At 46.9% G+C, this 23,356-nt stretch overlaps 1 protein-coding gene across 2 annotated transcripts in view; it reads left to right on the top strand.

Moving 5' to 3' along the window:
- The first annotated feature begins 390 nt into the window (after nucleotides 1-390).
- The window catches only part of RHEB (Ras homolog, mTORC1 binding), a 40,517-nt gene continuing 17,551 nt past the window's right edge, over nucleotides 391-23,356 (top strand). For both annotated transcript variants that reach the window (XM_066991132.1, XM_066991131.1), the window contains exons 1-2: nucleotides 391-579; nucleotides 19,275-19,346. In XM_066991132.1, the coding sequence (XP_066847233.1) occupies nucleotides 528-579; nucleotides 19,275-19,346 (124 nt within the window). In that variant the 5' untranslated portion in view covers nucleotides 391-527. The remainder of the gene's footprint in view (nucleotides 580-19,274; nucleotides 19,347-23,356) is intronic.

Below are 23,356 nucleotides of genomic sequence, written 5' to 3'. Positions count from 1 at the left end.
CAAAGGGGGATGACTTTAAGCACTTTAAGGGGCCGTTGGCCGGCGGGGGGGGGGGGGCTCCTGAAGCCACCTCCCGCCTCCTCCCCTCAGGAGGGCGCCCAACGCCTCAGCCCCGCGCGCGCGCTCAGCGACCGTTGCGCGCCGCCGGCCGGTAGCGCCCCGCGCACGCGCGCGCCCCCCCCGAGGGGGCGTGGCCTGGCGGCACGATGACGCAGCAAGTTCCCCCCCCCCCGTTTCCCTGACGGGCGGCGGGCCCGTGACGCGCTGACGCGCGCGGCCGGGCGGGGCGGGCGGTCACGTGGGGCGGCCGCCGCCGTTGCCGCCGTTGCCGGTGCCGCGCGCGCTTCCCCCCCCCTCGCCGCCTCCCCCCCCACGTTGCGTTCTCCCCCCCCCCTCAGCGCCAACCTCCCCCCCCTCACAGCCTCCCCCTCACAGCCTCCCGCCCTTCCTCCTCCTCCTCCTCGCCGCCTGCCTCCGCCGCCGCAGCCGCCGCCCTTGATGTGGTGCGGGGCCGGCCGGGGGACAAGATGCCGCCGTCCAAGTCCCGCAAGATCGCGATCCTGGGCTACCGGAGCGTGGGTGAGAGCCGGGGGCCGGCGTGAGGGGGAGGCGGGGGGGGGGGGGGCGCCTCAGGGGAGGCCGTGTGGGGGCTGTGGGGGCCGTTTGGGGGTGGGGGGGGGCGACCGCGGCCACACCGACCCCAGCACCTCTGTGCCGGGTGGGGCCGCCCTGTAACGGCTGTACCGGCCGGGGGGAGGCTGAAGGCCCCGAGGAGGGAGGCCGGGGGCCCCTGAGGCCCCGAGGAGGGAGGCCGGAGGCCGGCAGGGCGCCATGGCGGCGCCGCAGAGCGCTGCGGGCCCCGGGGCCGCCGGAGGAAGCCGGGCTGCCTGGCGGAGGAGGGTTTCAGGGCGGGTTTTGAGGTGGTTTTGGGGTGGTTCGGGGATAAGGAGCTGTCTGTAGGGATGGGAGGCTGCAGGGCTCGCAGCCTCCTCAGGGAGCGGCGTGTCCGTGGTCCTGCAGGCTGCCAGCACTGCTCCTCCAGCACCCCAGCCACCAGCACTCCCCTTTCCTCCCCAGAAGTCCCCTTCCCTTTGCTCTATTTCAGTCCAATCCCTGTTTTTTTTTTATTATTATTATTATTATTATCATCACCATCATTATTTCCTCCCTCCGTAGAGACGCATCGCGCCGGCGCTGTTCCCAGAGATGGTGCCGCCGGTTGTACTTGTACAACCCCGTGGTGCCCCGGTGCCGCGGCCCCGCTGAGCCCCCGGCACAGCACCGCGGCCGAACCCGAGGGGAAGAACTGCCTGGAAGCGTCCGGCACGAGGCCGTAGCAGCCCAGAGCTTCTCTGGGGCTGCCCGCACCTGTAACGCCCTCGTGGTCTGCGATGGAAAGCAGGCGTTTTGGCATTCGGGTCCTTTTCCTGATCGATCAGGCCTAAAAGCGCAGATCGATGTCGAGGATAATGCGTGGCTGGAAAATACAGAAGATTCTATGCAGAGATACTTTCCTGTAGAAACCCTTTTATGGCAGCAGCTGAATTAGCGTTATTTCTTTGGTCGTGCACAGCAGAAAGAAGCTGGAAAACGGAGCCTTTTTTCCAGATTGAAAAAAGGCTCTGTAAGCAGAGGAGTTTTAGGTGTTCTGTGCATAACTGCAGCCTGCCCTCGAGATGGGGTGAGGGGAAAAAAGATGCTGATTTTGTGTTGTCCTTGCAAGGACCAGCCAGCAGTAGGTCGATCGGTTTGCATAGTGTATTTGGTGTGACTTGTCGCAGTCAGTTTCGTTGTCCTGTGTGCTGTTTTTCCTCTTTTTTTTTTCCTTGGATAAAAACAAGCAATGGGCAGTGTAAGTGGGAAGGAAAAATTCTTGAAATTCTGTTCTTTAGAAGCATGTGTAGGGGACTGGGTGCGCTGCTGAGCTTTGGTCCGTCATCTGTTGATGGTGAAAAGCAACAGTCAAAAAAATCCGATGATCGTAGGGTATGTAATCGGTTGAGAAAAGGATGGCACAAATAGTATGGGGTTGTTAATCCGGCGGTGCGGCCTAGAACATTTTTGAGCAATAGTGCTCGTATGGAAGAAAGCATTCTAGAAAGAGATGGGCAAAAAGTTACCTAATGCCCGTAAAGACCTGCTGCTGAACTTCTTCAACTCCAGTTTTCTGAGACTAGGGCGCTTCTAGGCGTTGTGGGACACGGTGAGCTTTATTAGGACAGCTACAAGTCATAGGAACGCAGCAGAAGGAATAAGTAGTTTTCCGCTCATTACCCTTGACAGCTCTCTGTTGCCTCATTGCTCCTAGGTAGAAATCTTGCCTGTTAAAACCACAAAGCTGCTCCTCTTAAATACGGGAGCATCGCGTTTCTAGGAAAATACTTATGTAACAGCCCAGGCAGCAGAAACAGGTCATTGGGGTCTTGCTTCCATCTTGTACGGCCGTTAGAAAAATATGGAACTTAAACTGCGAGATTTAGGTTGGATCCTTTGTTTACCCAAGCATGCCTTTAAAGTCTAGGAGAATAACCACGTAGTTTGGCTTCAGAGAAGCTTTTAAGTAAGTCTTGCTTTGCGTCATGATGGCAGGAATACCGATCAAGCGCTGGGTTAGGAAGAGGATCTAATCTCTTCCTAGGACGAGATTTTGGGCAATAATTCCTTGGGAGAATGAGGAACGTTACTTCTGGGGAAAATGCAGCATTTGAATAGAGCTAATTTTCATCAGGATGGGGAATAATTCCGAAATCTGAAGGACTGCTGAAGGTTTGCAAGTTTCCTTTTATAAACAGAGAGCTGTAGCTGTCCTTAGCTGTAATTTTGACCCTGGAGTGAGGGAGGCCAGCTCCAGTAAGGTGTGAAATGCTTCCAGTTGTATAGGTTCGGGTAAATGCTTGGGTTGTGTGAGCTCTTGTCGTTTGCACGTGCAGCGTGGTGCTTGAGATGAGACTAATCAGCAAATAGCGACCTTTTTTTCCTCATCTCTCTCTCAGCTCTGACCTGAAATAGCCGCGTTTTGGTGACAAACATCAAGCAGCGAGCTGTTCCTACAATCGATGACTGCAGCTCTTTCAGGCTGCGAGCGTGCACGGTGATGGACAGGCGTGTCCTTCAAAGGGTTTGTGAAACGGGAGTCTCAATCTGTCACTGCCTTCAGGCTGCGCCCTGGTTTTCACTTGTACCGCATTTTACCCTTTTCCCGGTGTTGTCAAATGCGGCAGGGCTTGGGAGTGGTGTTTTGACGGAGTAGCTGTTGGTATAGAAAGTTCAGGAGCCTGCTTGTTTGGATACACTCCCTCTGTCTTTCAACACCACCAGCAACCCTTCCGTAGGTGAAACTACCGTGCTTGGCTGATGGGAGAGATCGGCGGCAGCCTCGCGAATTCCCGTGCAGACCTGCTGCCTGGGAAGGGAGATGCGGGCGGAGGATGTGCCAGGAACTTCAGGACTTGTTTTTTGGTGGAGAAGGCCAATTACACGTGGGTATAGCCTGCAGGTTGTGGCATGACGCTAGACAGAAATCTCACAAGAACGTCGTCTTTGGGTTTTGCTTGGGCTTAAAGCGGTCTAAAAAGAAAGTTTAATTCCATTATGTAAATGTGATCGTCTCGGTGAGGTTCTGATAATAGAAATTGGGTGGATTTCATCCTGAAATCTGATGGTTTTGCAATGGGAAGAACTTGTCTTTGGTTACTGATGTCAGTTCAGTGACCGGAGTGGACCAGCTACTTGAGGTTTGATTCCAGAGCAAATCTGTCTGATGTATGAAGTGTGAGATTTCGTAAAGTTATAAGGCCTCTGCTGAAAAGAATTGTCTTACATTGCCCTCGTTGTGTTTTAGCTGTAATTCATTATTTCCAGTTATATTTGGGCTGTGTTAGATATTTATGGAAATAATTCGACCGAGAAGGTTTTTGTATCTGGATCAACTTTGTGAATTTCTTCGGAGTAACGTTTACTCTGAAAAGCAGTGTGTAGTTGTCCAAAATGCATTCAGTTTGCTTATTTTTTTGTCTGTACGAAAAAAATGTAAGTTCAGACTGTGAATGCTGGTGTCAGTGAGGTTTCTCAGATTGTTTTGTAAAAGAGTTTAGTGCTGGGGTTCTCTGAACTGATGGATTTGAGATAGGCAGGAAGGAGTCGCTTGGAGCAGGTGCTTCAGTGGTAGGTTGCTATCGCAGCCTCACTCGTCAGCTTTTTTGTTTTGGTTTGCTGTTAATACGGCTGTTGCTGCTGCTCTTCTGGAAATAATTTCTGACTTTACACATTTGAACTGGTGATCTGAAAATGTTCTCTCCTGGTCAGTAGCTCTGAGAGGGGTCAGTCGAGTTGCTGGTGACTCACCTACTTGCCTTTCTTTTTTTTTCCTCCAGATAAATAGCGCTTGGTGACTTTCAGGTTTATACATAACAAACTTTCGTGTAGGTGGAGAGCAGTTTTCAGACAGAAATAGCTGTGATCTGTGAATGTGCCGTGCAGATGCATAGTGAAAGAACTAGAGTTGAACAAAACTATCTGCCGAGTTCAAATTCATACCGAAAGGCTTCCAGGTGGTTGCAATGGGATTAAAAAATGCTTCGTTGCCCTGCCTGAAAGGCAGAAAAAGTGGTGATAGAGACCTGTAAACGGTAAGGATAATTGTTTTGGGTGAAAAGTAGAGCCTGGTTTTGAGAACACGAGTCGCTGGAGCATCAGGAGGTTGGTATTGTAAAATGGAGCTGGAGCCTTGCCTCTCACTTCTGAAAGATGGCACCTGTTAGCACGTGCCGCCGGGGGGAGGCAGCCCTTCGGGGCTGGACAGGGGGAAGAGGTGACGGTGGGAGGCAATAAATTGCCTGTGTGACTGTCAGGAGAGAAGGAGCGAAGAAATGAGAGCTGGTGCGGGATGCAGCCTGATTTCCAGAACCGGTCGCGTCTGCGGCGTTGGGAATCCTGAGACCGAGCAGGAAAATGGAGTGCTTCGGCACCCGGCTGACGGGGAGGGTGAACGTTTTGCCGAGCCCCGCACGGCACCGGGATGAGCCCCGCTGGCAGCTGCCGGGAGGCTGCAAGCGCCAGCTTCGGGTGCATTTTGGCTCGGCCGCCGGCGCGGCGCAGCGGTGCGGGCTGCTGCAGTGCATCTGCCGGCAGGAGCTGGAAGCAGCGGAGGGGAGGCAGCGCGCTCAGCTGTAATATCAAGCCGGCGGGGTTATTTGAGGACGAGGCTCTTGCGTTAACTCCTCCGTTGCCTGCTCTGGCTTCCTCTCCTCGTGACGCTCGCGGGGTTTGCTTGCTCGGTGGAGTGTTTTGGCGCTTGGGTATGCAACCGAGAGCTAATATCAACGGGGGAAACCGAGTGAAATATAGATCCTGTAATTCATAAGCTATAAAATGGCAAAGCTGTTCGTTTAGAGGCACAGCACAGCCGTGAGCGTGGACCTGGGGCGCACAGCACCTCTGTGGTCTGCGCTGCTGTGGTGTAACCACGCGCTTGGGATGGGGAGAGCGGCTCCAACGCGATAAACTAACGCCTGGTTAACTTCCAGGAGCTCTCCTGAAGGTGACGTTCAAAGGCATGAGTTAAAAACTGCTCTCAGCTTCAGTTGTATGTTCAGGCCAAAACCTAAACAGCTCCTCTGCGGGATTTTCACGTGCGCTCAAGCCCTGCAAGTACTGCGTGAGTCAAAGTTAACCTGTCGGGGTGTCAACCCACCGTGTCCTAAACCAGAAGCTGGAAACTGGGAGTGTGGTATAGAGAAACAGTGAGCTGCCCTTGGTGCTTCTGAACCTGGCTCCTTAAGGACTTGAGAGGTTTCCTTTTGTTTTCAAAGGCCTCTATTTGAAGCAACCAGCAAATTTGTTGTGAATTCGCTAGCGTGAGAAACCGAGATGTTGTTCCTGAGTTGGGGGCGGGGGAGGAGGAAGGGTGGTTGCTTCAAATTTCTCTCTTCCAGTCCTGCTCAGGAAATTTGCTTTCATTTGCTGCGCTCGCACACCAGTGGCAGCTATCCTGCGTGGGGTGGGGAAGGGAAGACTATGGAGGAAATCCATGTAGGTCTCCATGGGATTTCAGATTATTAAATTTACCAAAACCAGGTGAATGTGGGCCATTTAAGATCGTGTTCTCCTTTTGAGACGTATGAAGTGCAGTGGATGCTGAATTGTTTGCAGAGGGGGGGGGGAGATGGTTGTATTGAACTTGTAACAAGGAGGTAAACCGAGGCAGGTGTTGAACAGCGCTGAAACAGGCTTTCAAACGCAGCTTTCCTCTAGAGCCGTGGCTGCCGCTTTCTTTTTCAGTTGCCTGTAACGAAGGCAGATGCAAACGTACAGCGCAGGGTGGGGCTTTGCCTGGCACAAGCCTCGCTCACCCTGCCCTGGCAGCGGCCGGTTCCTGCCCCCACCCGTGTGCTGGCACCGGCACGCCCGAAGCGCGGCCCCCAGCCCGGGGAACTGATTTCCTTCGCAAACGCAGCAAGCAGCAGAAGTTGTCGCAGGGCTCGGCTCTGCAGCAGGACCTGGGGCAGGAGCGAGCGCTGTTTGGGGAGGGTGGAGCGGCCTCTCCGCGGCACTGCAGACTTTGATTCGATCTGACCTGTTACGAAACCACATCTGTGAGTATTTTCCTCCGCCGCTCCAGATAAGCGTGAACGCTTTTTTTTTTTTTTTTTTTTTGCAAACTTTCGGCTGCGGGCCTTCTGAACCCGAGTCGTTCCCTTGCCGGGAAAAGATAGCCTTGCAAAGGTGGTGAACCGTGCCTTGAGGAACCACGAGGAAATCAAGTTTTTCAAGATTCTTGTCTAAATAACCTTGTAGTCAAAGCTAATCCTTTCGGGCAGAATCGTGGAAAACTAAGGAGTTTGACCGGTGGTAAATCTAAACCTCATTTTCAAGTCTTCAGATTCAAATGATGCTCCAAGTGATACAATCTTGGAATTTATGGATGCACTTAATGATAAAGATGCTACTGTGGATCAGAGGCAAGGTCCAGACAGAATCACTGATTGCCTCTCTTCTTTGAAAAACAGTGGAAACGAGTCTAAAAGGCTCTGTTGCATTCCAAAGCAATCTTCAGTGCTTGCTCAGCTATGGCCCAGAATATCTGTTGTGGGCAAATATCAGTCGGCTCCTCGTTTAGGTGTAGGTATCCGTTCTTGCAGCACAGAGGGGAATCGCAAGTACTGAATCTGTTCGCACGCACTGGTTCTTCCTCGGCTTGCCATACGCGCTTTGATCGCTGTGCGTGCAAATTTTAAGTGTTGTGCGAAGGATGAGGGGTCAGAGTGATGAGAAAGGTGGTATAAATGGGCAGCACAGGCTGCTGAAGTGCAGATCTTGGATTATCAAGCATAACGTGCCCGTCGGGATGAAGACAGGGCAGGCGAAGAATAGCTTGTGAGCCTTGGGAGTTCCCGCAGGAGGGAAAACTGCTTGGAATTTCTTGTGGGACTTCCTACGTGAATTGGAACACGAAGAGGAAATTTATAGTTGTTGAATTTGGATGAAGTCCTTAGGAGCTTGTGGATAACGGCCAAAGATTAATCTTTTGGAGGCATAAGACTAAGTAAGTGATTTCTGAAGGCCTTTTAAGGACCAAAAGACCCTAATGTGTGACGTTTGGAAGACCAGTTCAGAAAAGCTGCAGTGCTTATATCTTAAGTAGATCAGAAGTGGAGAAATCATTACTCCCTGTCTTGGTTTGGATTACGCTTTAAACAGCGAGGCTTCCTTTCGGCTGTTTTTTTAATGTAGCGGTAAAGTTTTAATGAACGAGGGGTCAATATTTCTGGAATGGTTATCAGCATCCTTAAATATTTTAAATTACAGCAAGCAGAACAGCCTGCCTGCAAGATCTGAGCTGGTTATTTGTATTCTGTGGAGTACTGACTTAAATGAATTTTAATTTGGAAAAAGAAGGAATACATAAGTGGTCTTCAGCGTGTGGGTGCCAACATGTGCAAGTGCAAAGCGAAATTATGCTATTAAAGTGTCCCTTGACAGCGTTGTCTCCTGAGTTAGTGGGATACATCTGTCTGGCTTCAACAGCTTGTCAGATTGTATTGCCAAAACTTCCTTCAAGATGTATGACCTCCTTTAAAGGTACTCTTGCTCCACGCAGAAGCGCTGGGATGCATCATGTGTAGGAAAACTCCATTAAATCTGTCCCACAAGCTGTCAAAACAATCAGGCACTTGACATTAGTGCAGTAGAATGTGTTTTGCGTTAAGGCTTGGTCTACCATTAATAACAAATTCTTGGTGTTCTAAAATCTGTTTCAGAATCACCATTTTGAGCTAGAACTGGAAGTTTCTGCTCTGAAACTTGCACATAAGCAAGCACTCTTCCTTCGTTTGCTGCAGTACTGTCTTCTGCCTTGCTGTCTTGGGAGGTGTCCGTTTCTAATAGATGTTCTGCTTCATCCGTGTGGCTTGGTGCTGGTGAATAAATTCTAAGGAGAGGTGTTAACGGTGCTATTTTAACTTCCTTTGCGTTTGTCAAAATTCTTGACAAATCTCTTGTTGGTCGCTAAACTTAAATCTAACAGTTGTTTAAATGCAAGATATGTTCGTGGTCTTTTTTTCTGAGTGGGAGCCTAATGACACCTGAAGTATTCTTCTGCTTGTCCCCACTCATCCACAAAACTGTGGTGGCAGGACAGAGGAAGAGCTAAGTGAAAGTGCCAGCATTTCAGTGAGTAGCTTGTTGAAATGTCTGCTAGATGGGCATCTCAGAAGGTGTTTCGTAGCGTCGGGCTGTGCTTTTGTCAATACAAACCACTCGGAACAAGTGCAAGGTAATGGTGCTGCAGATAAATAAGATGATGCCTTCTCTCTTAGGATTTCCAGGCAAGATTGTGATCTTAAAAAGCCGTTCTCATTCATAATTTACAGCTAATGGTGGGGCTGTTGGGTGTACTGCTGTTTGTTCCGAAGGTCATTTGAACATCCAGTTACTTTGGCATCCAGCTGCTTATGTGGGCACGGGCCGTGTGCGCCAAAGGGTGAAAGGGTTTAAAGGCGGGGGCCGGGGAGGAGAAAAAAGCATGGTGTGTGAGCGGGGCGCGTGCAGCCAAGTCTGAAGGGCAGCTTCTTGCGGGGGAAGTTGGGCCGTGCCCCTGCACTTCTTACAGCGTGGAATCGTGGCAGCCAAAAATGAAGATGGGAGTTATTTTCCAAATAATAAGGCTAAGGATGTAAGCCCTTTCTGAAAGGCTTTGCTGTACCTACGGTAAATCTTTGCCCTTCATCTACTGGCCTTTAGTAGTTTGTGTTTTACCCATTTCTGCCAAGTAGATGTCATGTAGTTAGCTTCTTAGATAGTGTTTAAAATAGACTTGAATTTACGATTAACTGGATTAACTTATGATTTAACAGGATAACAGCTGACTAATAACCACTGCCACACTTGGAGAATTTTGAGTCGGTGTGCAGGACCCGCACGGCAGACAAATGCAGCGTGCTGCTCTGTCTGTGAAGGTCGGCCTGAAGCTTGGGGGCCTTGAGCTGTAGCCTGATACTCCTCGTCTGCTCCAAGCTGCACGGCTGTGCCAGCTGAGTGCTGGGAGCTGGAAAATCCAGCTCCTGTTGGCAAGAACCTCCTCGTGTGCTGGAGCTGGACCGGCTGGGAGACATTTCACTTGTGAAAGACAGTCTAAATGTAAAAATAGTTTAACGTCGGGTTACAGGTGTCATCATCAGTTACTTCCCTGGTGTCGTTTTTTTGAGGTGGTTGGGGGGGATTCATTTTTTTGCTGTTTGTTCTGTTGTTTTTTTTTTTCTTGTTCCTTGCAAAGATCAGAGTTCTGTTCTGTGACCTTTTTGTACTAGATGGTTTAAGCACTGAGGATAGATTTAAAAAACTGTATGAGCCAACAGATGGATATGCACTGGTTCAGAAGGTGAGAAAGCCAGCTGGCTGTCACGACAGGCAAAATGTTTATAACATGTCATTGAAATCATGGGTTACCTATTCCATCTTCTCTGCCCTATGACAAAATCAACTATGTCATGTTAGATCTGTCCTTGCCTTATGTTACCTTAATGTTTCCCAAGGTTGGTGACTCTTCCACTAGGTTATTCAGTACTCTGGTGTTATTCTTACTTCTGCAGGCTTTTTTTTCCGGATGTTTTACCTGTCTGTCATGCTGTGATTTTAGCATATCATTACTTTGAACATTGCTTACCGTTAACAGATTTTCTTCTGTTTTCAGAGCCTGCTCTGTTATGTTCCTCTTCTACACAAAATCCTTTCTCAGTCATTTTTGTAGGTTTTACAGTGTGGAGTATGTTGTATAGGTGTGAAGGATAACCTAGAAAAGTGGTAAGTGCGTAAAAAGACAAGGCTTGCAATCAGAATCAGTGAGGAGGTGTCACCGACTAGCTCTGGCTGTATCAAGTGCTCTGAAGGTGCCATTTAACTGATTGTAGCTGTATGCAGCCCTGATTAGTACGGAGGGAAGGAACTTGGCACCTGAGTGGAGAGAACATCCAAGGTGCAGGTATAGTTAGTTCAAAGATCTAGAACTGAGTTGGAGAGAGACAACAGTAACTTTAAAAAGTTGATTTAAAGTCATGGGGGAAAGCTTTTTGTAAAGGGAAATACTGTTTCAAGTATTCTGGCTGTAGTGTTGCATGGGTTTGCATAGATTATAGCAGGGACTCCCAGGTGTGACTAGCTGTGACATTGTGACCTTGTAGCGGCTGTGGCAGTGTGCTTGTGCCCTGACCTGCTGCTTCCCGGGCTAGTGCAGGAGAATTAAACTTGTCAAGGCCCAACTTTATGGTCACTAAGCAGTGTCTACCTGTGCATCTGCTGACAGAGGCACAGTGGAGTTCACCGTGTCCCGCACTGCTGGTGGGAGAGAGGAGCAGCACTGATCCTTCTGTAGCCCTAAACACCGTTTCTGTTTCATGCTCGGAGATCTTCATCTCATCAGGGTGGGTGCCTCGGTTCCTGCTTCGTGCAGCTTTGGGAACACCCCGCAGCGCAGGACGCGGCAGGGAAATGGTGCTCCGTGCCCATCCTGACCGCTGGTAGCAGCAGGCTTTCCACGAAAGGTGGGTTTTGGCTGCCACGTGCAGCGCTAGCAGTTGTTGACATCGGGTTCACCAGACTTTGGACCATCAGCAAAGACAGAAGAGCCAGTTACATTGACTGGCAATTTTAGAGCGATACAGCCTGTCTGAGGCTGAAACTGCCTTTTGTTGCAAAGATCCTCTAGTGATTATTGTGCAGTTATACCTCCGTGTGCCTTTACACACACACAAGGGCCCATTCCCCACCATTTCAGTTGCATTTCCTCCAATTCACTTGGTGTTATGATGTGCTCGGGGTCAATCTCCTGGGCTTTCTTTTTTAAAATAATGCCAGGAAAAATTCACTGACACTTTCAGAGATTTAGCCTTCTGCTTGGGGGTTGTTGTGAGCAGCAGTGAGTTGTGGTGGGCACAGTAAATGCAGGGGCTCTGGTCCTTGGATCGGTAGGGAAGACCTTTCAACTGTTTCACTGACACACAGACTGAGGTCTTTCATATTGACAAGAGTTCTGTGCTATTGAGGTTTTCTGTTGGTGGTGTAGATCAGGTGGCTTAAAGCAGTGAGATGTACAGCACGAGGAAACAGGGAGGAGTTCATCCTGCTGTCTAACTGAAATGCAAAGTTTGGGTAGAAAGACACGCTCTGTGTTGGTCGACGGCACGCTGCTGCACCAGGCGACCGGCAGCACGTGACTCACTGTGGCTGGTGTTAGCTTCAGCCAGTTGTGTAGAAATGGAATAAGGAAAATGTCTGCAAACCTGCTGTGAACCCAAACAGTTGTTTTATCACCTGCAGCGTGCGTGGAACGTAGCTCATAACCACTGTGGCTGAATTCAGCGGTGCCACAGGTGCAGTTCCTACCTGTACCGCGGATGGAGAGCTAGTGCTGGTAACTTCAGGAAGGTCTGCCTCTTGAAGAAGTGCTAAAACCTCCTCGTCCTGATATTTCTGACTTGCAAAAAGGTAATTTAAGTTGTACGCCCCAGTAAGCCCTAGCTTCAGGAAGGAACTGACTGGAAGCTGGGAGTTGCTTTGTGTTGAAACTAAAACTTTGAAGCTGAAGAAGGGGAATGCGTGGAATGTGTTAAAGCAAGAGGCGTTTTTATTTCTAATGGCACAGATTTTTAAAGCTGATTTAATGATGAAACAATGGCAGTTACTGGAAGGATTTTTCAAAAGCATTTCATGTTACACATACCCAGTGATCCAAGGAAAGGTCAGGTTTATTCAGGTCCCTAATTATCTGCCTGAAGTGTGTGCACAGGGAGAATGGACTTCTACCCAGCACTGAGTTAAATTTGGCCTCTTGGGGGGGGAAAAATCAGTGTAAAGTTGAGTCTTTCCCTCCAAGTGTGCCCTAAACTAAAACATTAGGGTCTGATTTTTAAGTTTAACAAGCTTTCCTTTCAGAGTACAGCATATCAAACTGTAACACCAAACATTTAGTTTAGCAGTAAACTCACTAATCAGGGTAGCAGCACATGCCTGGCAGGTTGAGTTACCTCTGAGTTTCTGCTGTCACCTTAAATGCTTTAGCCATGGAGCTGCAGGGATGTAGGGTGTCTGCAGGCAGTCTGAAGAGAATACAGAGGATGGTGTTTATCTGCACAAGTGAATGTCTGAATTTCCTTGGTCGTGAGGAGAGTGCAGGATGCAGTTCACCTGAGCTGTTTAAAGCCCCTTTAATGCAACCATCTGTGAATACTGTGGCTAGGTGAGATGCATGCCATACAAGCTTCTGGATTTTTTTTAAAGCCTTGTAGCGGCTTTTCCGTCTTTAACAACTGATAGTTAGCATGTGAAGTTAAAGTCCTTTATTGAAAGGGAAATATCAGGCAAACTGTGTCACTCTTTTTCTGCTGGCAAAGGTAAGAAGCAGAGGTAACTGCACTGTGTACTAAAATAGCTGAAACTTATCTTCTGATAATCATCTGATGAGGTTGGTGGCTTAAATGAGGCAAAATGGACATGTGGAAGTGTCAACTAAGCTGTTGCATTAAAACACCAGAATTTTTCTCGACGTACTTCCCTTGACACCCAGTGCGTTGCAACAACCTGTAGGTGAACATGGAGGGGCAAGCACTGCCCCTGAATAGAGCAAAGTGGTTGTTCCACATCAGGGATTTCCTGCTTTCCTTAGAGAAATTTTTTATCTAGAGAGCATTATTAGGACTTCTTGGTTTGTGTTTCGAAGGCTTGTTGCCGGCAGCCTAGCGAGGGCCTGCACAAATGCACGTGAGTTTGCCTGCTTTGAAATGTGAAGGAAATGAGGAAGCCGTCTGACTTCCGTTCAAAGGGACTCCCAGATTGCTTCTGGCTTTCAGAGGAATACCTTTGATAAACCTCAGAAAGGTTGTGCAATGCAGGAGGAAGGGAAACGAGCACGTGTCCTGTTCTTCCTCCAGGCTTGTGTTCTTCATACTACCGGCTGTCACGTGAACGTCGTCTTCTGCACTAGGAGTGGTTCTTGCTACAGTACCTTGCCTGAGACCTCAAATACCTTGTCTTATGTCCTGATGGGAAAGTAGATCAGGAGAGGGCAGGGAGCAGTGGTAGCAACAGCATGAAGAGCCACAGAAGTTGAAAAAGAGCTAGTTGTGTCCTGAACTACTGTTCCAGTTGTCATTAGGGTCTCTTCTGTTCCTGAGGTCCCTCGCTACTTAACCAAAAGTTGTTTCACTGAGGTTCTCACACGTCTGCTGTTCGAGGATTTGTAAGTACAAATCTTGTAGTTTGTCCTTGAGAAAGCTCCGATAGCACCTTGAGAGGAGTGCCAGCAGTCCTGGAGTTGTGAATTGAGCATGAATATCAGAAGTGCAGCAATTGAGCTCTAAGGCTGTCTCAGAGATTCTTCTCTGGAAGCATGAGAGGATCGTTTTTTCAATCCTGTTACCATACTGTTGATGTCACAAGGAAATCACTACAAAATGGGTAAAACTGCATCTCGAAATAGATGTATGTGCTATGATTATAAGTGATAATTCCTCGTAATTAAAAGTAGTATTAATAGAAGTAAGTTGTATCTGAGTAAAACAACTCATTGTATTGTCTTCAGAAGTTCAGGAACAGAATTCTCCATTGACCCAGATATTTCTCTAGGCGTTAGAATGGTTTACTGAACTGCATAGCAGTGGTCAGCAAAATAGCAGCTGGATAGCTGTAGTTAGTACCTGAGAGGGAGAAAAATCTTAATTAACCATAGAGAATTGCTAATGATGAAGCCTGGGATGAATGGTGAGCTAATAATGAATTTGAGATCTACTATCTTGTGAAAAGACTGTTGTCCAAGAGCAGTTCTACAATTCCCTTTGCTACCCGGTTGAACCTTCCATCTCGGTCCTTTTCTGCGCTCTGAGGACAAGGAGACAATCTGCCCTGGGGAGGTGCTGGGGGCTCCGTTTTGCACGTCTTGGTATTCCAAATTTTAAAAAAGATCAAGGTCCCGACGTTCAAGTTAAATATAACTAAGTATGAAATCTTAATCTTTGTGCAACACAGCAAGTTGGGTGTCAATGCGTGTGAGATGCTGCAGTTCTGGTGTGCAGTAGGGTTATCTGATTTAATACCACTGACAGCGTTTTATTATGAAATTCCTCGAACTTTCTTTGACAAAATCTGAACTGATTTGTCCTGTAGGTAGGAGTAGATCTGCTCAGAGCCTGACTTCTGTAAGATGCTGGGTTTGTGGTATGAATGGGTTAGATGCTGCCAGCTGTTCAGCGTTTAATAGTTAAGCACAGTGCTTAAGCAGGCATTTCGGTGAAAAAGACGGGTTAAAGAAACCACAGGCACCTAAAATCCGAGCAGAACAGGGAAGTGCAACTCCTCAGTAGCTGTCGTTCTTGACCCCATCGTATTTTTTACCGATGGCTTGTGCAGCCCGTTTCTAGTGTTAAGAAATCCTCCCTGTTCAGCTCAAACCGCGCTGCCCGTGGCCGTCATCGCGGCGGTGCCACGTTAGAGGGCAGCTGCGGGGCCGAGCTTGCACAATGCCTTGCTTGTGGGGCCATTGTTCGCCTGCCTGGCTGGCCGCTTGCATCATTTCTGTCTCCTGGGGAGATCTTTCGGGGGGAAATTGGCAGCAGATGAGACTTTCAGCTGGGCTTCCCCTCTGCCTGTGGACGTGGGGAGGGATTGGCAGGCCGGTGGCGCACCGAAGAGGTGATGTCCTCTTTCGGGAGGCCACCTGCTGATGAGCACACACGGGCTGGGTTGCTCATGTTCGTGGTAAACTGCCTTGTGTTGTGTAGCCCGAAATTTAAGGGTAGACGAAGTACCACAGCTCTTGTCCAAGAAGTAAGAAGACGAGTAAAAAACTCAGTTGGTTTGCACTGACAGTTGCAATGGCATTTGTAGCTGATGTGGTCTGCTCCGCTTTATTTAGTAGGTGGTCTATTGTGTGAATAGAAATGCGGCAGCTTATTTTTTTTGAAATGGTTTTCTCTCTGGAAATTGTTCCTTTTCTCTTTTAACAGTAGAAAACTTTTTTCTGTACCACTCCGGCATCAAATCATAAATGTCTGATACTTCTGGACAACTTCAGCTGAGCTTCCAGCTGCCTGGGACATGGATTCTAGGTACCATCAAATCCATCCCTCTGAATTCTTCCTCTCCCATCCCTCCAGGGAGAGGGCGGTCAGGAAATCTGTAGGGTTTTGCTTACAACTCCTTTGCCATAAAATATCCAGCGCTTTGAGCTACAACAACCAAGTATAGCTGGAGGAGTTATCCCGTTGCCCTGCCCCAGTGTTGCCCTTACTTGATTCATTCATTTCTTTGGAATTTAAGCTCTGTGATGCTGAATGGAGGATCAGAAGGTTAAACCATAACCTTCCTCCAGTAAGGTTTTTATGCGTCTCATCTGAAAATCACAGGTCTGCATCAGTTCGGGGAGCTGCTCCCAGCGGCCGTCGCCTTGCTCCTGCTCACGACGCTTCTCCTTTTGGTTTCCACGGATGTTTATTTCCCTAAAACTTGAAGGCAGGAAAAGTACCGTTGTAGAGAATAATGCGAGGAAAAGCTTAGCAAACCGAAAAAGCACTTGGCGTCTGTTCCCAACGAGGGCATGTGAGAGCTGGGCCTCTTTTGAAGCATGGACCCTCGAGCAACAGAGCGTGGCGTAAGCCGCCTGGCTCTTTGATCCTCTAGGCTGGTGTATGAGTGGTGTGAGTACGGTTGGTTTGTATCGTTCCCCCTTTCCCCGTTGCCTGCAGAGGACAAGGTGCAGTGAGCACAGCAGGCAGAGCACAGCTGGGTGCCTTTCCTTGGCCCGTGCCTGGCGGGCTGTGCGTTTACGTTGTAATTCTCCGAAAACCGAGAGCGGAGTTGCCTGATCTTTCTGGGGAAAAAGGAGATAGGAGCTCAGCGGTGACCTGAATTCTCCTCTCTGTCCGTGAGCGTGGTTCAAAGGCCTGGAATAAAACCTGTGGGACAAAGTTCAAGCCGAGCTGTTGTTGACACAGTCCTGCATGCTTCCCAGGCATGGGCTGGGACGTGGCACGGGGGCTGGTAATGACGTAGGCTCCTAATTTTTGGTGCCTGCCTTGGGAGCCTTGCTGCAGCGGGATGCTGCTGTGTATGTTTACCCGTGGGGTACGTGGCTGACCCTAAGGCTGGGGGGCTTCCCTGTGGCTCAGGGAGGAAAGCAGGATCATTTGGGATCACAAACATGGCATTGCAGCTGGTTTGTTAGGGAGCTTGGAGGAAATTAGGAGGAGAGTGGTGGAATACTGCTGTAGTCTTTTTTTTTGGTTTGTTTCTTTCCCTTTCAGTGTTGGGAGGAAAGCAGTAATTAATACAGCTGGATGCTACATGCAGCATTTGCTGTTGGCTCCGACTCCTTCCTAGTACTCGGTTTCCAAACTTAGCACAGCCGGTAGCAGTCATGCCTTTCAGTTTAGGATCCTTCTTAGGGGGAAAGCTGTTCAGCAATGATCTGTGCTTAACTTCTCTGTCCTTCTAGGTGGAAAACTTACAAAAAAAAGATACAACAGTCTAATATAGGAATACCTAGCTTTGTTTTAAAACAAAGTGTTTAACCTCCTGGTATTATTGCCCAGAGAAGCTGTGGATGCCCCATCCCTGGAGGTGTTCGAGACCAGGTTGGACGAGGCCCTGGGCAACCTGATCTAGTGGGCGGCATCCCTGCCCATGGCAGGGGTTGGAGCTGGGTGGTCTTTAAGGTCCCTTCCAACCCAAACCATTCAATGGCATTGGCAAAGAGCGAGGAACCACGAGCTTTGAGTAGCAACTTCGCAAACTGACAGTTGAAGAAGAAATAGCTAGAAAGTCTGTTGCCTTCTAAGTGGTGTCTAAAACGCACGCGCTTGCAGATAGCTGCTGGGATGGATAGACTCGGTCCTAAGCCTGTCCTGACCGGGATGATTTCAGATGTGCAGGGTTGCTTTCCCCCCCCCCTCTGTCCTTGCTGAAGCAACAGTTTACAGTACAGTGTTCTCTGCAAGCCGATGCGCGCTGGGTATGATACCTTTACTTGCACTGTTGTATCAGAAAAAGATATCTAAGAAGTTGATTTTTTTTAAAAAAAAAAAAACAGCTTTTAAAAGGTTGTGTACTGGTTTTTGAATAAACCACCAAGACTGATAGGAGACAGCAAAGGGATAAAAGCGTGGCAGAGCTGGGAAGTGATGTTGAATAAGCTAAGCAGTGAGTTGATGAAGGTTATCGCTTTCGTTAATCGCAAGATCCCAAATGATGATACTCCATAACATTTTCTTCCTCAGTGTCTGCAGAAATAAGTCCAGAAAGCATTGCAGTTAATGAAGTTTACTTCATGTGTAGATACTGAACTGCCTTCGCACCACTTTTATCCTTTACCTTATTTGTCTGACTTGTAACTTTTAGCATGCTGTTAGCAAAACGATTTCCTAAGTATGTTGACATAAAAAGTAAAAAATTTGAATGTGAACAGGTCAAGAGCCTTGTATGAGGAAGCAAGAACAAGGGGAAAAAATGGAAAACTGTTCTCATATCTCCTTTAGGAATGCTTGGAAGGAACTTTTTCTCCAGCAAAGTGTAAACACAGCGTGGTTGAAGCACAGCCATTGGACAATCTTTATACAAAGCAATTAATTCAGGAAAATAGTTTTACTGCAGACTGGCTTACCCAAAATATCAATTATCGTTGATGTCACTGAAATGCTTCTACTGAGTAGGATGGTCTTGATGCTAAATTTTAACTTGGGGTCATATTTTGTTTATACTTTCATCAGCAAGAAGCATAAAGGAACACAGTGTGTACTCATCCAAAGGCAGCTAACACACTTGGCAGTCTTTATAAGAGTATATTTGTCCAGTAAACATGATGTAATAGGATCTAGTGGATTCCCAAATGTAGATGATGTGCTGTAATGGAAATTGTGCTAAGGCTTTGGTAATGCTTTGAAACATCTTTTTTTTCAGAGCTTTAAAGTTACTTATGGTCAACATATGTGATTCGTTTTTGTTTATCGTCTTGTAAAATCTTTCAAGACTAAGTTTCCTTTTTTTATTATTTGTTACTAAGTACATTTTGTTTTGTTCTTTACTGGGAGTGTGTGATCCGATCAGCATCATGGAAACTGGGAATGTTGAGTCGTCTGCAAATATTTCTGCTAAATTGCTTTAAAAAAATAAAAATCCAAGGATGCCTCCTCAATTGCTATGCTGAAAGTACTGCGTCCACTGCTCTGTCGTGGGGCGTTAATAGGATGAGTAGAAGAGGAGGGTATATTGACCTCAAAGCTCTTGAGATCATCCTTTTGTCAAGGGAAAGATGTCCAGTCTTCTAGTCAACCCAAATTTAGTTAATGCTGTCCAAGTGACTAGTTTTCCGTGCGATGACTGAAAATTATTTCTGGTTTTCCTTGTTTCTGGATGGAAGAACCTTCCGATTATAACGCTTCGTTAAATTTAGTTTTATGAGGGTTGGACTCTGCAACTTTTAGATTTGTTTCAACTGGAAGAAGCATTTAAATAATGCTGTAGGATCTGTGTTAAAACAAAAGCAGAACACGTGCCGAGTAGTTTTTGCGGTGTTGTTGCTGTAAGTTCGTGAGACTCGGTTGCCTAGGAATAGGCACTTAATTTAAAAATAGGTCAGTTTTTGTGTATAGATAGTTTACGTGTACCATACAAAGCTCATATTGGCTTTTGTAAGAAAATAAAAAATAAGAATTACTCTATCTGCTACCAAATGTAAAGTGATAACAGCCTGCAGACTTGTTTCAATACCCATGATTTTTTTCCTTGCTTTACAGGAAAATCTTCACTGACGATTCAGTTTGTGGAAGGGCAGTTCGTTGATTCATATGATCCAACCATAGAGAACAGTAAGTAACTAACTGATAAGCTGCTCTTCTGTAGCTAGTTTTGTTAGAAGTCGTGATTATGTAAATGCCTATATAAATAATATGTATTTTAACATTGCAGCTCGTTACCTTAATGTTTGAGTTCAAGCTGAATTAACGCACTAGGATGTTGAGTCTGTGTGTTAGTCTGGAAGTTGGAATGAAGTAGTCATCAGTACAAGATTACTTTTTGACTAACATCATAACAATTAGGAGTCAGTGGCCATCAGCACATTTTATTCAGGATTATTTTACTGTTTGGAACTAAAATTCAAACACTGGGAACTAAAATTCAAACACTGTTTTCTGAAGAATCTCTTGCTTTGCTTTAGCAAATCAAGCTGGATAATTTGCCTTTTGACATGAGTGATCTGTTAGTCCTTCTATGGCTCTCTTAAACAGTTTCCATCATCCTGTTTTACTTTGTTAGAATTATAATAAGGTTTGTTTTGAATTAAAGCCATTAACAAATGAGATATTGTGCGTTAGATTTCAGTATTTTAAATCTTGGCAATAACTGGGACAGGTAGTTTTTCATTGTCTGCACTATAAAAATGTGACGTATTTATGTAATCTTGTAGTTTTCTGCATGTATATGGAAGTGATTTGAGATGCAAGGAGTCAAAAGCGTGGAGAGAGTCTGTGTATCTTGTTTTAGCATTTTGACACCTTGGCAAAACACGTGCTTGTTTCACCCTTTACAAACTCTGTCCACAGAAACCTATTGTCCATAACTCCTGTGCTCTCTAGTTCCACATCTATCACTGGTAGCATTTAACTATATGAAAAAATACTCATTTAAAACATCACACCCAGAGTTAGTCTACGCCTGGATTTGGTTAGAATCTTTGTTGACTACTGAGCGTGATTACATACATGTGGATAATTCAGCTGTGCATGAATTCTGCACTTATTTGGCTCTTTTAGTTGGCAGCGCTCACTTTCTCGGAGTGCAGAACATTAAGTACGTCATGGCCATGAAAACTTTGTTGGGCATGGGGGCATCTTGAAAAAGCTCAACATTTCGCATGATTTTGTGCTTGTTCAGAAAACAAACAGTGTTATTCTTGTGGCGCAAGTCTTGTGATCTGCGGTATCGCTGGAGGAATTTGCTCTCTGAAAGGTAGAGAATTGAAGGTCGATTCTGGCTTCAGAATGTATCGCTGGGAAGTAGGGGTTGAAAACCTACAAGATATGCCCTGAGGTTCAAAACAGTAGGAAGTCTGTCCTAGTATAAAATCCTTCCTTTGACTTAAGTTCTTAATCTTTCACACGCTTTTTCTAAATATAATTTCTTAATCAGTCAAGTCTTTTGACACCTCTAACTGTATGCTTCTGATTCTGTCTGAGGTCATAAGGCACGATATGTGTAATCAACTCTCCATGCTTTCCTTGCGTGTAATTTTGAATCCAATTAACAATACTGGGAAAAGGGGTTCAGAAACCCAAGTTCATGTACAAGGGATGATGATGAAGGATGTTGCATTTCTTCAGTGCTTTATAGCAGCCTGTAAAACATTTTAACTTTCAGAGAGTGATCGGAAAAAAAAAATACAGGCTGAAGAGTGGTCTGGCCTATGTGATTTCTGTTTTGCCTCCAGAAATTGTTATTGATAATCATCAAAATATTTTAACAGCACTGATGAAAGGGTAGTAAACTGCAGTACTGGTGTTAGCTTAGTCTTTGTAACTTTTGTCCTCAAATAATATACCTTGCATGAGAAATTGAGTCTAAAATTAAACTGCATAGAAAGCAAACTATAGTTAAGCTCTCACAGGAACAAGATGCGTAGAATATAAGCCTTGAACTATAAGAACATGACCTAATATTCCAGCAGTTTCCTTTTCCAATGTAAAAATCTTTACCTTCTTTGGAAGTGGTGCAGCGAAAATAAGCTGCATTGGGTTTCACTTAATGTTCATTAAAGTCAGCACTTCTTCTCTGCTGCATTTTGCTTTGTTTATATTACATTAGAACCAGAAAAGTTAGTTTATCTAAGTTAATAAGCATGTTGAATTCAGTTGCTTCTAATAAACTTGTGCATCGGGAAGAGTAACTTGTGTCATTTTGTGGCAGCAGTGGAGGTGAGTTAATTGCTTAGCAAAACAGAATTTCCTCTTCCTAATGTCCCAACAAGAGTGACGCTGTGATGGGTGGCTATTCTTGAGACAGCCAGGTTGAGAAACCAGTGGAACAATTACATGAGGAAATCTTGGAAAGAGAAGCAAAACCACTGCAGAGCAGGAGTGCATGGAAGGAGTCTGCGTGGACGCGGAGCTGGATGGAGGCAGATGAACTCAGGCATTCTTCTATTGTGCACTTCCCCGAAGACCAGAAGAATTTTAAACTCTTAAATTTTTATTGGAATAAAACCAAGAATCTTAATTTGGAGCTCAAAGCAAATAGGTCAGAAGGAATTGAAAATGAAGACGTGCCCACAGCTCCCCCTGCCCCCGTCTCTGCAGGGATCTCTTCGGTTATCATTAATTCAGTGACTTTGCGTTGCAGGAAAGCTGCATCTTGCCTGCATCTCACAAATATTTTCTCCAGCCTGCCTGGCTGCCTTCTGCTTTTCATGGCACCCTTGGCGAGGTCTCCAGCACTGTGCTGTGACTCGCCTGCCCCTTCTGCCCTCAACAGGCTCGGTAGCTCCCTGGGGGAAGGATTCTTCCCCTGGGGGCTTTCTATCTCCATCTCCCCCCCCCTTTTTTTTAAAAAATACAATGGTGATTAAAAGTGTATTAGAAAAGGGGAGGGGTCTGGAGGCACCTAGTAGCTGTGGAGGCAATACATAGAGGTTTGGATGGGCTGCTAGAAGCATCCTTAAGGCCCAGCTTCTCCCTGGTGTGTCAGGCCGGCTGCACTGGAAGGTGACAGTCTGCTGCTTCCCAGAAGCTGCTGCTGAGTGGCCTTCTCAAGGGGTGTAAATGAGGCTTCTGAGAAAAACCCAAAATAGCTCTGTTGTATTACACATCTCAGTGTTATAAAAGATGTCCTGAGGGATTCGTGATAGGCACTGACCTTGGATTAAAGATAATTAGAAAGGTTTGCAAAAGGTAGTAACTGATGAACGCTAATAAGCTGGTTGCGTTTACCAGCCAGGAGCTCTGGGAACCATTTCACACCACTCCCCTACCTCTTATTCAGTAGAGTTGTTGGTCTGAAAGCGCATTCATAAGCGTGGAACACATTTCTTAATCACAACAGCTTGCTTTTGCAGCAGCTATCATTTGAGTTGCATGTGCAAACCACTTCATGTCAGTGTAACTGAATGGACTTGGTCTTGGGGAGCAGTGGCCAGCAGGTGATGGAGTTGCTGGGGGAGTTACGTTTCTGAGGCGTAGCAGCAGTCAGGGCTGTGCTGTGCAGGTCTGTCCCTGACAGCAACATGACTTTAGTTCCCTTTGAAACTCCCCTTAGCTGCGTGAATACACCTGTTTGGAGTCGTGCTGGTCACTGCATCACCCAATTCTCCGCGTTGCAGCAGTACACCAGAACTAAAACAACTGTAGGGGAAGGTGGGATGGGATGGCAGTTTCTTTGTGTAACTCCACTTGAGCCATGTGCTGCAAGCTGTAAGCGTGTCCTGTTCTGAGATCTGTGTGCTTCGTCGAGTTAAAACAGGCTTCACCCATGCTTCAGCTGATGAGCAACATTTCACAGATGGCCATGTTATGACGCGGACTGCGGAGACTTGTTCTGGTCTGCAGAAATCTGTTCTTGTCATCCCAGGATGTGCCATGACAGTGTTATTGGGTGCATTTGTCTTGCTTGTAGGTATGGGAGCGAGCAACACGTCCCAGAACGGCAGGTGATCACCCTGGAAATGAAGGCTTCCTCTAGGTACAGGAGAGGAGCTCATGGGTCACTGACCCTCGCTAAATACAGCTGCAGGTTTTTCCTGGGATGTAATTCTTACCATGAGTGTTTTTAAAAAGCTTCAGCAAAGACCAGGGAGTTGTTAATTATGCCAGCATCAGAAGAGGTTTGT

Source organism: Anser cygnoides, chromosome 2, assembly GCF_040182565.1.
Source record: "Anser cygnoides isolate HZ-2024a breed goose chromosome 2, Taihu_goose_T2T_genome, whole genome shotgun sequence".
Taxonomy (NCBI): domain Eukaryota; kingdom Metazoa; phylum Chordata; class Aves; order Anseriformes; family Anatidae; genus Anser; species Anser cygnoides.
This window is presented reverse-complemented; position numbering and strand designations above follow the sequence as displayed.